The sequence below is a fragment of the Entelurus aequoreus genome, linkage group LG06 (assembly GCF_033978785.1).
Source record: "Entelurus aequoreus isolate RoL-2023_Sb linkage group LG06, RoL_Eaeq_v1.1, whole genome shotgun sequence".
Lineage (NCBI taxonomy): Eukaryota > Metazoa > Chordata > Actinopteri > Syngnathiformes > Syngnathidae > Entelurus > Entelurus aequoreus.
This window is the reverse complement of record NC_084736.1, coordinates 20,597,251-20,613,406: the sequence shown is the minus strand read 5'-3', so window position 1 is coordinate 20,613,406 and position 16,156 is coordinate 20,597,251. Positions and strand designations below refer to the sequence as shown.

General features: G+C 35.8%; 2 protein-coding genes across 2 annotated transcripts in view; one reads left to right on the top strand and one right to left on the bottom strand.

The window, feature by feature from the left end:
• Position 1: 1 nt before the first annotated feature.
• On the bottom strand, positions 2-9,317 carry rnf113a (ring finger protein 113A). The gene is made up of 10 exons (XM_062050193.1): positions 9,172-9,317; positions 8,961-9,040; positions 5,160-5,255; positions 4,971-5,078; positions 3,295-3,404; positions 3,109-3,215; positions 2,956-3,045; positions 2,787-2,880; positions 205-311; positions 2-141 (listed from the first exon to the last, which is right to left on the bottom strand). The coding sequence occupies exons 1-10, from the start codon at positions 9,275-9,277 to the stop codon at positions 74-76; spliced, it is 966 nt and encodes a 321-aa protein (XP_061906177.1). The 5' UTR covers positions 9,278-9,317; the 3' UTR covers positions 2-73.
• A 643-nt stretch (positions 9,318-9,960) lies between these two features.
• Positions 9,961-16,156, top strand: part of rundc3aa (RUN domain containing 3Aa) — a 33,993-nt gene continuing 27,797 nt past the window's right edge. The window contains exon 1 of the mRNA XM_062050180.1: positions 9,961-10,391. Coding sequence (XP_061906164.1) covers positions 10,285-10,391 — 107 coding nt within the window. The 5' untranslated portion in view covers positions 9,961-10,284. The remainder of the gene's footprint in view (positions 10,392-16,156) is intronic.

The following is a 16,156-nucleotide window of genomic DNA, read 5'->3' as shown; positions in this document are numbered from 1 at the left end:
GTTTATTTCCTACAAAATACAACTTTATTTAAAATGTACACCAACAAAAACAGGAGGGGATAACGCGGGAAGGCTAATCCTCTTCGTCTGATGGCGGCATGTCGCCCGTGGCTTTGCGTTTCTCTATTTTGGCCAGCAAATCTGAAAATAGAAAAGCAACATGAAATATGACCTCATGTGCAAGCTGGCTTCTGATAGGCTCACCCTTGGCGGGATTGAAGACGCCGTTGGTCTGAGTGTTGCACACGTAGCAGCGCTTGGACTTGCGGTAATGCTGAAGAGCGCAGACCTCACAGAAGTAGTGGCGGCACCTGGTGGAGACGGACGGCTTAGAACAGGGATGTCCAAAGTGCGGCCCGCAGTGCATTTTTTAACTGCCCGCGGCACATTAAAAAAATATTACTAAAAAAAAAAAAAAGTGTTAATGGGACGAGAAAAGTTGCAATTTGCAGGCTGTTTTTTTTCTTTAAAACTGTCATTGATCAAAAAAAAGAATCCAAATCTATTTGATGAATTATTGACCTATTTAAGGCTCTTATTACTTCACATAAAGAAATTTTACTTTGAAATATTTATTGGGGAAAATATTGCATATTTTGTGTTTACCATATAAAAACAACATTTTTATGTGACAAAAGGCATAAAACAAATGTAAAAAAAGATACAAACTTGTAACCAACGGAATGATCTGAAGTTGATTGAGAGACTTAAGTGTTAAAAGTAAAAAAATATGAATGACTAATTTTTTATTTTAACACTTTTATGAGTGGGTCCCTTTTGAATCCCCCAAAATTTCAGTGGGATTGTTTTTAAACTGCCATTGCTCAAAAATGTATTAATTAAAATCATGTTATAAATTAATGACCTAGTTAAGGCTCTAATTACGTCACATTAAATATTCCACTTTTATTTTTTTGTGGCAAATACAGCATATTTTGTGTTTGCTATAAAACAAAACAAAAATGTATGACAAAAAGGGCTTAAAACAAAAAAACATTAAAAAAAATTAAAACCTATAATTGACGGAAAGATCGAAAATTAATTTAGAAATTTAACAAACCAGAAAAATCTATGACTTTCATGAGTGGGGGGCCCTTTTGACACCCCAAAAAATTCAGTGGGATTTTCTTTTAAAAAAACGGTCTTTGCTCAAAAAATAATGAATCGAAATATATATTGTGATGAATTATTGACCTATTTAAGACTAATTACTTCACATCAAATATGCGCGGTTTGCGGAAACAACCGCGGCGTCTGCGGATAATCCACAGGTCGGGCGAATGCATGACGAAAAAAATAGATTTTAAATAGATTCGAGCGGGTGGCGGTTGAACCAATTCGGAAATATATATACATAGTTAAATGTTGTTACCCACATACAAAAAACGAGCAGCACTCTTTGAAACAGGCAATTATTCATGAGGCACTGCTGCAGCTGTCACGCCAAATTTCTTCCCCCCCATTTACTTCCGGGGCTGCGTCCAATAAAGTCACAAAGTTGCCGGGGGTCTTTAACCGGCACGCGACTGTCCTGTTTCGCGCCTGTACAAAAAAAAAACAATAATTTCTTCAGATTCCAGCAGCTGTCAAAGATGAAGTATCCTTCCAGCGACGGGCAGTCAAAGCCGAAGTGCTATCGATCGCTGTCAATGACGTAAGAGGAAACATGACCACGGAAGTAAATGGGGGGGGGGGGGTTTGTAAGGGGAAGAAATTTGGTGTGACACAGCACAACACAACACAACAGAAGAAGAAGAAAAAAATAAAAAGATAGCAAACGTGGTACGCGACAAACTAAAAAAGGGAATACTAAAGACCAGGGAAAAAAATAACAATAGTCAACACTTTCTTAATGGAAATGACAATAATGTTATAATAATGATAAATAATATTATCACACATTAATAGCTCTTAGCCTCTAATGCGTGGCCAAGAGATATTAATGCGTGGCACGCATTGAATGTCTCTGCTGCATTGGATCAGTCTCCTTTCTCCTTTCTAACCTCACTAATGCCTTGCATCGTCTATATTAGATATATAACAACGGGTCGGTGGCGGGCGGTTGTGGTTTTGATAAAATGTTAGTTCGGGTGGATGGCGACTTTTGTGATGCGGTTGCGGATGAAATAATTGCCTATTCGCGCATCTCTAGCCACTTGTATTTTTTTTCGGGGGGGGGAGAACTAGTGCATATTTTATGTTTTAGCCTTCAGCAGGTTTTTGTTTATTCTTTTTACAAAAGGTAGGTAGGTCTTTATTGTCATTGCACAAGTACAATGAAACTTCAGGGCATTAAACATAAAAACATTATACTTTACTTTGACAGATATACCTGAAGTTGATATAGAGATTTAACATTATATAATAATAATAATAATAATAATACAATTAAATAATATATGACTTATTTAAAAAAAAATTATGACTGAGGCCCTTACGGGTTCCCGGGACCAAACTTGAGGGGAGTCCTAAAGGTTAAGAAAAAAATCTATATCTTGTATTGGTTTTAACAATGAAAATGACCCCTACATGCTTTAATGTAATAATAATAATAATAAAATTAAAAATTACTTATTTTTTTAATTTTTATGAGACCAAACTTGAGGAGTTCTAAAGGTTAAGGAAAAAATATATATCTTGTATTGGTTTTAAAAATTATAAATATGAATATGGCCCCGCACGCTTTAATTTTCCAGTGTGCGGCCCTCAGTGGAAAAGTTTGGACACCCCTGGCTCAGACATTGCAACACTTATTAAAAGGTAGGTTATGAAAAGTAGACTCCTACTTTGTGATGATAGGATTCTTGTAGGAATCCCTGCAGATGAAGCACTTAAAGGGCAAGTCCTCCTCGTCGCTGCTCACCTCGTAGTTTTCCTCGTCTGCGTGACATCACAATGTCGACGAGATAAGAAAATTTTTTTTTTTCTTGACAAGAACAGCAGGAATGAGCTCACCATTTGCGCCGTATCTTCCCTCCTCCAGCTCCCTCTCGATCTGCCAGCCGTGCTTGTAGTCGGACCTGTCGTGAAGGAACTTGCAGCTGTCTGAGACAAGAATGGCAAAGGTGAAAGGTCCCACACGCCAGCTAATTTCATGGTCTCCTTTACCTCCGAAACCGCAGAAGCCGGTCTCCTTGTAGTCTTTGCAGATGTCTGGCTGGTAGTCCCACCTGACTGTGGCTCGCAGGTGTTCCGGAGCTCGAATCGGGCCTTTCCTGTTTATAGGAGAAAAGGGGTGGGCGGTAAGTGCTTGCTATTTATAGCGGTGATAAGGTGGACAGACTATGTCCTCACCTGACCATGCCTGAGGACGCATTGCCCATTGTGGTGTCTTTAGGTTTGATGTATTTCTGGTAGTTGTTGATGCCACGGTAGATTTTATCATCCTCCTTGCCCTCCAGCTCCTGTGATCATCCAGCACATCCAGTTTAGTCATGCTTTATTGCATTCTCGCAGAAGTGTCACTAAGATTTCATAAACCAGGAGTGGCCAAAGTTTGGCCCGGGGGCCATTGGCTAATTTTTAACGACCGGCGGCACGTTCTAAAAATACTATTACAAAAAACAACATTAAAAAAAGTGCAATAAAAGGGCAAACAGGTGAAATGTAATGCAATGTTGACTGTAATAATACAAAGCTGCCATGCAGGATGTTTTTTTTTAATAATTAAAGCTGTTATTACTCAAAAATAATAATGAATCAAAATCAATGTGGTTATGAATTATTGACCTAGTGAAGGCCCCAATTACTTCACATCAAATATTCCACTTTGAAAATTTGGTGGGGTGGGTTAATATATATTTTGTGTTTGCCATAAAAAAATTGTCTGGAAAAAAAGCCTGGCATAAAAAAAATAACAAATTATAATTGCTGTATGGATCTAAAGTTGATCTAGAGACTTAATCGTTGAATGTAAAAAAACATTGTATGACTTGTTTTTAACACTTTAATAAGAGGCACCCTTTCGGATCCCTGAGAATTTTAGTGGGATTTTTCTTTAAAAAACTGTCATTGCTTCAAAAATAATACATTAAAATCAATATTATGAATAATTGAGCTATTGAAGGCTCCAATTACTTCAGATCAAATATTCCACTTTGAAATATTTTTTTGTGGAAAATATTTTGTATTTACCATTAAAAAAAGTTTTTCTCTCTAAAAAAACAAAACAAAAATAGATCAAAAAATTATAGAAAAACTTAAATTGCCGTATAGACCTGAAGCGGATGCAGAGATTAAACCGTTGAAAGTAAAAAAATATATGTGACTGACTTTTAACACTTTGATGAGAGAGGCTCTTTTGGACCCCTGAGAATTTTAGGACTTTTTATATAAAAAAACCTGCCATTGTTCAAAAGAATAAATCAAAATCAATGTTGTTATGAATTATTGAACTACTTAAGGATTTAATTACTTCACATTAAATATTCCACAAAATTGCATATTTAGTTTGTCATAAAAACAGGGTTTATTTAACAAAAAGGGCATAAAACATTTAAAAAAATTAAACTTTATATCGACAGATCTAAAGTTGATTTAGAGATTTAAACATGGAATAAAAAATAAAAAAAAAAAAAAAAAAAAATAATTATATATATATATATATATAGATATGACTTGTTTTTTAACTTTTGTATGACTGAGCCCCTTAATGGTCACCAGCACCAAGCTTGGGGGGAGCCCTAAATGCTAAAACAAATCTAAATATTGTATTTGTATTGGTTTTTGAAAATAAAAAATATCAAAATAGGGGTGGGTTTTATGCTTTAATTTTTCAGTGTGCGGCCCTCAGTGGAAAATGTTTGGACACCCCTGTCATAAATAGTTGACGATATCGAAGTGAATCAGAAGTTTGAGTCAGCCAAAGTGCGCCACTTTCCAATTCATGCGAAATAACATTTGCGCACACGTTGCCATCCCCATGACAACTGAATGTGGCTTGTAGAACAGCATGTCATACACTCGCACACCTCCAGGACTTTTTGGCTCCTCTCAAAGATAGCCTGAGCATCCTTGTCTCGCTCCGTGTCCAGTTCATATGTCGCTGTTGCACCCATGTCCTCTGGACCTTCTGGTTTCTTTGAAACACAAAAAAACAAGTTTAAAAAGTGAGCAGCAGTCATGATTTTCCTAACGTGCAAAGCTAAAGGTCCACTCACAGCTGAGCGTGACGACTTGTAGGACACCGTTATCTTGTCCTCTTGGTCGTCGCCACTTTCACTGGAAGATTCAGCCTCCTTCTCCACTTTCTTGGACTGAAATATGACACCATGGTTTTAGCTCAACTTTATTCTTGCAGATAGGAATACAACTACATAGTGAAATTACTGCCAAAACTCCACAAACACACACAAACCTTTTTAGTAAAGCTTTAGGTTAATGCACCTTTTAACTATCAATTGTAATCCCCTTTGTATCCTTATTATGATGTTGCTTTAATTGAATTGTTGTTTTAATTCACCTATGTTTTGTACAGTGCGTTCTGCTTTTATCTGTGAAAAGCCCTTTATAAATAAAATGTACTTACTTACTTACAAATATTTTTACTCCCGCCCAAAAAGTAGCAAGTAAAACACATTTATTTTTCAATTACTAAAAAAAATGGTTTGTAAGTTAAAACAATTTACAAATTAAAAAAAACTACTATTTTCTCCAAGTAAAAAAAGATTTGCCAATAAAAAACAACTATTTTCTTCAAGTAAAAAACTATGCGCAAGTAAAACAATTTTTCTTCAAGTAAAAAAACTATTTGCAAGTTAAAAAAAACCTATTCACTATTACAGGGGTCGGCAACCCGCGGCTCCGGAGCCGCATGCGGCTCTTTGACCACTCTGATGCGGCTCAGCTGCATACTTGCCGACCCTCCCGGTTTTCCCAGTATACTTAACAACCCCCCCGATTTTCCCAGGAGACTGCCTCTCCTAGAAATCTCCCAGGGCAAATATTATCCTATTTTCACTTTAATGACTTAATCAAGGGCGTGCCCTAATGGCACTGCATTAATTGTCCTCTATAGCATTTTCAAACAGCGTGCAAGCCCGGCCACATGTTATATGTTGCTTTTACTTGCACACGTAGGAGACAGCAAAGCATACTTGGTCAACAGCCACACAGCTTACACTGACGGTAGTCGTACAAAAACAACTTTAACACTGTTACGTTACAAATATGCGCCACACTGTGAACCCACACCAAAAAAGAATGACAAAAACATTTCTGGAAAACATCCGCACTGTAACACAACACAACAAATACCCAGAATCCCATGCAGCCCTAACTCTTCCGGTCTACATTATACACCCCCGCTACCACCAAACCCCCCCACACACATCAACCCCCCCCCCCCCCCCCTCTCCGTGCGTCGGTTGAGCAGAAGAGTTAGGGCTGCATGGGATTCTGGGTATTTGTTGTGTTGTGTTTATGTTGTGTTACAGTGCAGATGTTCTCCAGAAATGTGTTTGTCATTCTTTTTTGGTGTGGGTTCAAAGTGTGGCGCATATTTGTAACGTAACAGTGTTAAAGTTGTTTTTGTACGACTACCGTCAGTGTAAGCTGCGTGGCTGTTGAACAAGTATGCCTTGCTGGCACTTACGTGAGCAAGCAAAAGCTGCATTCTACACTTGGCCAAGCAGGTAAGCTGTTTGGGCAGGCTGTAGAGGGCGCTAAAAGCAGTGCCAGCACGTCCTGAAATTTGGGAGTCTCCCGGAAAATTGAGAGGGTTGGCAAGAAAGACGCTATCAAGCGCCGTTAAATTAAAAGTCGCGGGCCGCACTAACATTAAATTTCCATATAGAGATGCGTGCCGGTGCGTGTGTCAGAGACCCTCTGGTTAACATAGCGCAAAGCAATTTAAGCTTTGTATCCGGTGTTTTTCATTTTAAATTTTCAAAATTTTTTTGTGGCTCCCATTGTTTTCTTTAATTTGTGAAACTTTCCAAAATGGCTCTTTGAGTGGTAAAGGTTGCCGACCCCTACACTAGTATAAAAAAAATAATCATGGAAAAAACAATTCGCAAGTATAAAACATTTTTTTAGCAATAATATTCCACCGTTTTTCAGTATGGGGAAACAAGCTCAACCTGTAAGTTTCCCCTCTCTTCTGTTCGTCATTTTACTTCCCACCATGCTGCTTCTTCTTTGTTATTTTTGGCAGACGGCACCATGCGCAAATAACAGCAGCTCTGACGGCAGCACCACTTGTCATTGTAGAGTGCGAATTGCTGGTGCTCTAAGTGCAAGTGTATGGATCAGGTTGGAATATTACTGCCAAAAGTTATAACTTGAAGAAAATAGTTTTTTTACTTGCAGAAGCTTTTGTTTTGACTTGCGAATCTTTTTTTTTTTTTATAGAATATAATTTTTTTTTAGAATTCGGAATCTTTTTTTTTTTTACTAATTAATGAACATTTTTTTTACACTTGTGAATCGTTTTATTAATTGAAGAAAATGTTTATACTTGCAAATGCTTTTTTTATTTTAAAAATTGTTTTCATATTTGCGAATCATTTTATTAATAGAAAACATTTTTATACTTGCAAATGTTTTTACATTAAAGAAAATGGTTTTAATACTTGCGAATTGTCTTGCTTGCAAAATATTTTTTACTTGCTAATCGTTATTGTATTGAAGAAAATTGTTTTTACACTTGCGAATCCTTTTTTTAATTGAAAAAATTGTTATACTTGCAAATGTTTTTTGAAATTAAGCATAATTGTTTTTATACTTGTGAATCGTTTTACTTGCAAAATTGTTTGTTTTTACTTGCGAATCGTTTTATATTGAATATATTTTTTTATACCTGCAATTCTTTTTTTTTATTAATTAAACATTTTTTTATACTTGCGAATCGTTTTATTAATTGAAGAAAATTGTTTATATACTTGTGAATGTTTTTATTGAAGAAAATAGTTTTCATACTTGCGAATGCTTTTTTAAATAAAGACAATTGTTTTTATACTTGTGAATCGTTTTATTTTACTTGCAAAATTATTAGTTTTTACTTGCGAATCAATTTTTTAATTAAATACATTTTTTTATACTTTCAAATCTTTCTTTTTATTAATAAACTGTTTTTATACTTTCGAATCTTTTTTCATTGAAGAAAATTGTTTATATACTTGCAAATGTTTTTATTAATTGAAGAAACGTTTTTATACTTGAACATGTTTTTATATTGAAGAAAATTGTCTTAATATTGGCGTATTGTCTTTTACTTGCAGAATTTGTTTTACTTGCTAATCATTATTTAATTTAAGGAAATTGTTTTTAAACTTGCAAATGTTTTTTTAATTAAAGACCATTGTTTCAATACTTACGAATCGTTTTTTTTACTTGCAAAATTATTTGTTTTTACATGTGAATCGTTTTTCATTTAATACATTTTTTTATACTTGCAATTCTTTTTTTTAGTAATGAAAACTGTTTTTATACTTGCGATTCATTTTATTAATTGAAGAAAACTGTTTAAATACTTTCGAATTGTTTTATTAATTGAAGAAAATTGTTTGTATACTTGCGAATGTTTTTTTTTTATTAAAGAACATTGTTTTCATACTTGCGAATCGTTATATTAATTGAAGAAAATAGTTTTTGTACTTGCAAATGTTTTTTATTTAAGAAAATTGTTTTAATACATGCTAATAAATTTTTTAATTGAATTGTTTACATTGTAATGTTTTTTTTTATTCAAGACAATTGTTTTTATACCTGCGAATCATTTTACTTGCAGAATTTTTTAAAACTTGCTAATTGTTATTTTATCACAGAAAATAGTTTTTATACCTGGGAACTGTTTTTTTTAACTTGCATATGTTCCCCCTTGCTAAACGTTATTTTATTGAAGAACATTGTTTTTTTTACTTGCGAATTCATGAGTGAGTGAGTAAAACATTTTTGTGCGTTTGTGGAGTTTTACCAGTAATTTCACTCCATGTACAACTATTATTATTACTATTAGTTACCATTTGAATCATTGGATTATCTCGTTTTTCTTTCCTGCCCCTTCTTACAACGGAGCTCTGGTTTTCATCACTGATGTCATCTAGAAAAAAGATATATATCATGTAAATTAGCATTGGAATGACATTAGTATTTACCACGTTCGAGCAAGACGCGCTGTTCGGCAGTCACGTCGCAAGACATCTTATTTTTGTTGAAATAAATAACCGCTACCTTTATCGCTGTCACTGGCTTGTCTTTTTCGTCCTGAAAATTTCTTTGTGGATTTTTTGAACAAAAAAGTGCAAGAGCCTTCCTTTTTTTGATCTGCCTCCGCCATCTTGCCCTCGGTGTAACGTAAACACGGCGACACACTTTTGCCACAGCGCCCTCTAGAGATCCGGAAGACATAATAAGGCTAATAGTTTTATCACTCAACGCCCTCACTTGTAAAGTCTGCGCTAACTTTATTACGACGTCATTAGTATTTGATTGATATGACGCCATACACGTTTTTACAAAAAAGGACGTAGGAATCTTCACATGACATGAAAATAAATATTTAAATGATAGTTCTTGTTTTATTTTGAAACAAAAACCGGAAACTATGTTTTTAACCTTGTTTTTAACACAAATGGTAAATTTATTACGACGTCATTGATACTTGATTGATAAAAACACGTTGTACAGCAAAGGGACGCGGAGGCATCGCTTGCATGACACAGAAATAAACATTTAACATTACAGTCCCTCTTTTATTTTGAAACTAGAACCCGTAAACGGTGCTTTTTTAACCTTGTGGTTTCTGGCGCTTTGTCAGTTTTGACACTGGTAAATTCATTAGGACGTCATTGATACTTGATTGATAAAAACACATTTTACAGCAAAGGGATGCAGAGGCCTCGTTTGCATGACACATAAATAAACATTTGACATGACAGTTCCTGTTTTATTTTGAAACGGGAACCCGGAAACGGTGCGTTTTTAACCTTGTGGTTTCTGGCGCTTCGTCAGTTTTGGTACTCTGTGGTAAATTTATTACGATGTCATTGATACTTGATTGATAAAAACACGTTTTACAGCAAAGGGACGCGGAGGCATGACACAGAAATAAACATTTGACATGACAGTTCCTGTTTTATTTTGAAACGAGAACCCGGAAACGGTGCGTTTTTAACCTTGTGGTTTCCGACGCTTCGTCCTCCAGCTTCAGCAGCAGCGGCAGCAGCGGCATCTCCAGCGCCGAGGACCGCGCCTGCTCGTCGGACTCAGAACCCCGGCGGAGGGAGGGGTCGTGGCCTGGGCGCGGACAGCCGGAGAGGCCCCGCTTGCGCCGCCGCTGGGTGGATGGAGCCCGGCTGCGTGCACACAGCAATGGCTATGGGTCTGACATCGAAAAAGGCGTCTGTCCGGAGCGTCGGCGTGGAGAGAAAAAACCTCATCACGGTGTGCAGGTATGTCACGACATGCATGAGTCATTCCCTACGAATAATCCAAATAAATGGTCACGTCATGCATAAGGTCACATGTAGGGAACTATTAGAAGCAACCTCTACACCCCCTTAATTAAGAATATATACTGTTTTTTCTTTGATCATTATAAACATCTCTAGAAAATTAGGTTGCATTATTAGGTGATGCATTATTGTTTGCATGAATGCACGGAGGAATAAAAGATATCTAAGGTTGGCTGTCCATCACACATTATAGTGTCTGCTTTGGGACAAGGGCGTGCAAGGACTCCTCCCTCCCATCCTTCCTCCTCAATTTTCACAATAAACTAGCCTGCCTATATATCATCATCATCATCATCATCATGTGGTGCAGGGAGAGAGGTCAGGACTCTATTATACCACCACAACATACCGGACCTTGATGTGGAGCACATCATCGCTTGTGATATGAGGCCTACTTTGCAGCGATGATGTCACATAAGTCTCAGCTGTAGCTGAATCTAATGATGCGTGCCTCTGTTTGATTAACAAACTAAAACATGCTGTAAAGATAACTCAAGAATGAAATCCAAATGCAGAGATTAGACTATTTAAAAGTACTATTTTAAACAAAGGTGTCAAAGTGCCATTTGCAGCCTGCAGCTATTTGTTTTTGGCTGCAGGCACATTCTAAAAATTATATTACAAAAAAACATAAACAAAGTGGAATAAAAGAGAAATGTAACGATGAAAAGTTGCAATGTTGACTCTTTTTTTTTTACAGTCAATGTTGATGTCCTTTTCTTTAAAGCTGTCATTGCTCAAAATATAACAAGGAATCAGAATCAATGAATTATTGGCCTATTCAAGGCTCCAATTACTTCACATCAAATATTCCGCTTTGACATTTTTTGGGGTAAAAATATGGAATTTTTTTGCCATGTAAAAAAAGTTTTATTTGACAAAAAGGACATAAAACAAACAAGAAAAAATAACACAAATGTATAACTGACAGAGAGATCTGAAGTTAAGTTAAGTTATAGTTAAAGTACTACACTAGATGTGGTGAAATTTGTCCTCTGCATTTGACCCATCCCCTTGTTCCACCCCCTGGGGGGTGAGGGGAGAAGTGAGTAGCAGCGGTGGCCGCGTCCGGGAATCATTATGGTGATATGACCCCCAATTGCAACCCTTGATGCTGAGTGCCAATCAGGGATGTAATGGGTCCCATTTTTATAGTCTTTGGTATGACTGGCCGGGGTTTGAACTCACAACCTACCGATCTCAGGGCTGACACTCTAACCACAAGGCCACTGAGCATGCTCTAGAGACTAGTTAAAAATAATGTATGACATATTTATGATTGGGGCCCTTTTTAAAACCCTGAGAATTTTAGTGGGATTTTTTTTTAACTGTCATTTCTCATAATATAATAATGACTCAGAATCAATGTTGTTATGAATTATTGACCTAGTCAAGGCTCCAATGACTTCACATCAAATATTCCACTTTGCCATTTTTTTGGTGAAAATATGGAATTTTTTGCCATGTAAAAAAAAGTTTTATTTGACAGAAAAAACATAAAACAAACAAGAAAAAATAATACAAATGTATAACCGACGGATATATCTGAAGTTACTCTCTAGAGACTTAAGTGTGAATAGTTAAAAAATAATGTATGACATATTTGTAACACTTTTATGATTGAGAATTTTAATCAGATTTTTTTTTTAACTGTCATTTCTCAAAAATAATAATGCAGGCTGTCCTTTTCTTTAAAGCTGTCGTTGCTCAAAATATAACAATGAATCAGAATCAATGTTGTTATGAATTATTGACCTAGTCAAGGCTCCAATGACTTCACATCAAATGTCACACTGGCATATTTTGTGTTTGCCATATAAAAAAAAAAGTTTTCTAGACAAAAAGAGCATAAAAAAAACCGGGGAAAAAAACATAATTTTTTTTTTTTTTTTAAATATACATAATCAACAGAATGATCTGATGTTGATCTGGAAATTTAAGCGTTGAAAATAAAATGAACAATTGTGAGCCTTTTGGATGCCTGAAATTTTTTGTCGGATTTCAAAAATTAAAAAAAGAAACTGCATCTGCTCAAATAATAATAATGAATCAAATTATTGACTTATTCAATACTACAATTACTTCACATCAAATATTTCACATTGAAATATTTTTTTGGGAAAAATATTGCATATTTTGTTTGTTTGCCATATAAAAAACAATGTTTTTTATGGCAAAAAGGGCATTTAACAAACAAAAATACCCTATAAAAACAATGATAAAAACTTGTAATACACGGGGGGTGGCATGGCTCGGTTGGTAGAGTGGCCGTGCCAGCAACTTGAGGGTTCCAGGTTGGATTCCCGCTTCTAGTCACTGCCGTTGTGTCCTTGGGCAAGACACTTTACCCACCTGCTCCCAGTGCCACCCACACTGGTTTAAATGTATCAGATAATTGCATATTACTTACACATACAAAGTCTCCAAGGCGTATTAGAAAGTATTAGGAACAAACGTGTCTGCATCATTCAACTTACTATTTATATATTTACAAAATGATTTATTGTGACCACTAGATGTCGCCAAAAAAATATTACCACTTCGCTTCAATTTTTAGACAGCATAATAATCAATTTCAGCCCTGTGTGAAGTTGCCCCCCACCTTGTCAAAATCTCCCCAAACTTGTCCCATTCGTTTGTGCTGGTTTGGGTTTTAAAATGTTTAGTTTGTGTCGTTACGGTATTTAAAGTACTGTAAAATACATTTTGTGACACACCTTTTTAAAATCTCCGTAAATGTCCTGCCAATTTTATTTTGTGTAACTTAGTGATTCTCAAACTGTGGTACATGTACCACTAGTGATACGTGGGCTCCATCTAGTGGCACGCCAAATAATCGCCTAAATAAATATTCAAACACGGTGTTACTGTTCAAACTGTGTGTAATGTGTCCCAAAACAGAAAACATACTCGTTAATTAAAACCTCTGCCTTGTTTTTAATGAATACTTTGGCCTACTACGCTACTGTAATTTAATGTTGGTCATTATGGTGGTACTCGGAGAGCCAAGTGTTAGTTTTTTAGGTTTTTTTCAAAACTTGATATTTATTGGAGTTTTTTTTTTTACTTTTTACATGGAACACATATACATAGACTTGATTGAAAATTAAAAATACAGGTATTTAACTCAAAAAATAAAAGAAAAAAAAGTGGAATAATGACATTGTGCTTATGAATAAATAAATAAAACATAACATAAAAAAAAAAACAATTATAATAATCATTAATAAACATAACATACCATGCTTGTGGGAACATACATCTTATTTCTGTAAATTACTTATCATCTTAAAGGTGTTTATTTACCAAGAAGAAGTATCATGAGTGTTTTTCAAAATCAATTATCCACTTGGAATAGGGGTCGGCAACCCAAAATGTTGAAAGAGGACCAAAAATACATAAAACGAATCTGTCTGGAGCTGTGAAAAATGAAAAGCCGTATATACAGTAAGTGTTATAATGAAGGCAACACATGACGTAAGTGTCTATATTAGCTATATTAGCCTACTATCAAAATGACTACATGTCGCAGGCTGGAGCAAATTTTCGTTGACAGAAATATTGAAATGTAATATTTATTCTACACATTTTTACAACATTAGAAACCATTAGTAAATCAGAGGCTGCTTAGAAGGTGAGATAACTCCTGGAAATGACTGGCTTTTAATGGCCAAAGGTATAGATGTTGTCTGGAACAACATGGCACACAAACAACTATGAGAAATGCAGCCAATATTACATACAGATAATGTGTCATGAGACATGCAAAACTAAATTATATATAAAGAGGATAAAAGTAAAGGAAATTAAATGAGCTCAAATATACCTACAAACGAGACATAATGATGCAATATGTACATAGAGCTAGCCTAAATAGCCTGATTAGCACTCCACACAAGTCAATAACATCAACAAAGCGCACCTTTGTGCATTCACGCACTGCATAAAACTTTTGGTGGACAAAATGAGACAAAGAAGGAGTGGAAGATTTGACATGTAAACAAACTGTTGTGTCACAGTCCACACTATGTTGAGTTCAAGAACCTCCAAAATTAGTAGGACAAAACGATATTCATCGAATACTCATATTAAACAGTGGGCTTTCTAACAATTAGGAAGGTTTGTGTCATGTTTGTCCTCAAACAAAAACATACTAAAAAAAAATGAAAAAATTCCCCATCTTTTTCAATTTTCAATCCTTTTTAAAAAATGCTCCAGGGAGCCACTAGGGCGGCGCTAAAGAGCCGCAGGTTGCTGACCCCCGACTTAGAACATCTTTTTTTAAACAGCTGTTCCCTCAAATTTAGTGAACGAGTCATTTTCTCCATTGTCCATATTTCTTTGATAATGTCCGGCCGTAGTTTTTCAGTAAGAGGTTCAAGTTTGTACCAGAATCTCGACATGGCTTCCCTGGAGGCTGTTAAAAGTAGATTAACCAAATAACAATCTTCTGCCAGCACAACTGACACTATGTGTTCCATTAGCATAGTCATACGCGTCATTGGAATTTTATTTTCCAGCACTTTATACATAACTTAGTGTACTTCTCCCCAAAATGATTTTAGCTTTGTTATTCAATGAGTTATATCATCTCCAACATGGCTTTTCACACACACAAGTGAATGCAATGCATACTTGGTCAACAGCCATACAGGTCACACTGAGGGTGACCGTATAAACAACTTTAACACTGTTACAAATATGCGCCAAACTGTGAACCCACACCACACAAGAATGACAAACACATTTCAGGAGAACATCCGCACCGTAACACAACATAAACACAACAGAACAAATACCCAGAACCCCTTGCAGCACTAACTCTTCCGGGACGCAACAATATACACCCCCGCAACCCTCCCCCCCCCCAACACACCTCAACCCCGCCCCCCGAAACACACCCACCTCAACCTCCTCATGCTCTCTCAGGGAGAGCATGTCCCAAATTCCAAGCTGCTGTTTTGAGGCATGTTAAAAAAAAATAATGCACTTTGTGACTTCAATAATAAATATGGCAATGTCATGCTGGCACTTTTTTCCATAACTTGAGTTGATTTATTTTGGAAAACCTTGTTACATTGTTTAATGCATCCAGCGGGGCATCACAACAAAATTGTGTTAATTCCACGACTGTATATATCGGTATCGGTTGATATCGGAATCGGTAATCAAGAGTTGGACAATATCGGAATATCGGATATCGGCAAAAAAGCCATATCGGACATCTCTAGTTATAAGGGTATTATTTTAACTCAATTTCTGGGTTTTCAAAAATATGAACCATTTTTGGGTTGTTTTTCAATGAGGAATGCATTTTTGGCTAAAAGGCTTTTTTTTAATGAAAAAAATACTTTTTTCTTGAAGGGAATTTTATTATGGATTAATCTCATTAACATTATTTACAATCATACAGCTTATGCACTTGAACATATTTGAGCATGCTGTATAGACTACTATGACCATACACTCATATCTTGCTTTTGAGTATATTTTAATGGAATCAAAAATATTTTGATCAGTAGCTGTGAAGGAGTAGGACAAAAAAGCAGTAAAATGTATAATTTTTAATCAACTATTGGGTCGAGGAGCACTAAATTGCGCAACGCAATAGTTGGGTTGGGAATAACCCAACATTGTAGTGAACATAACTCAGCTTTTGTGTTAAATAAATTAAACCAAATAGTTGGGTTATGAATCAACCA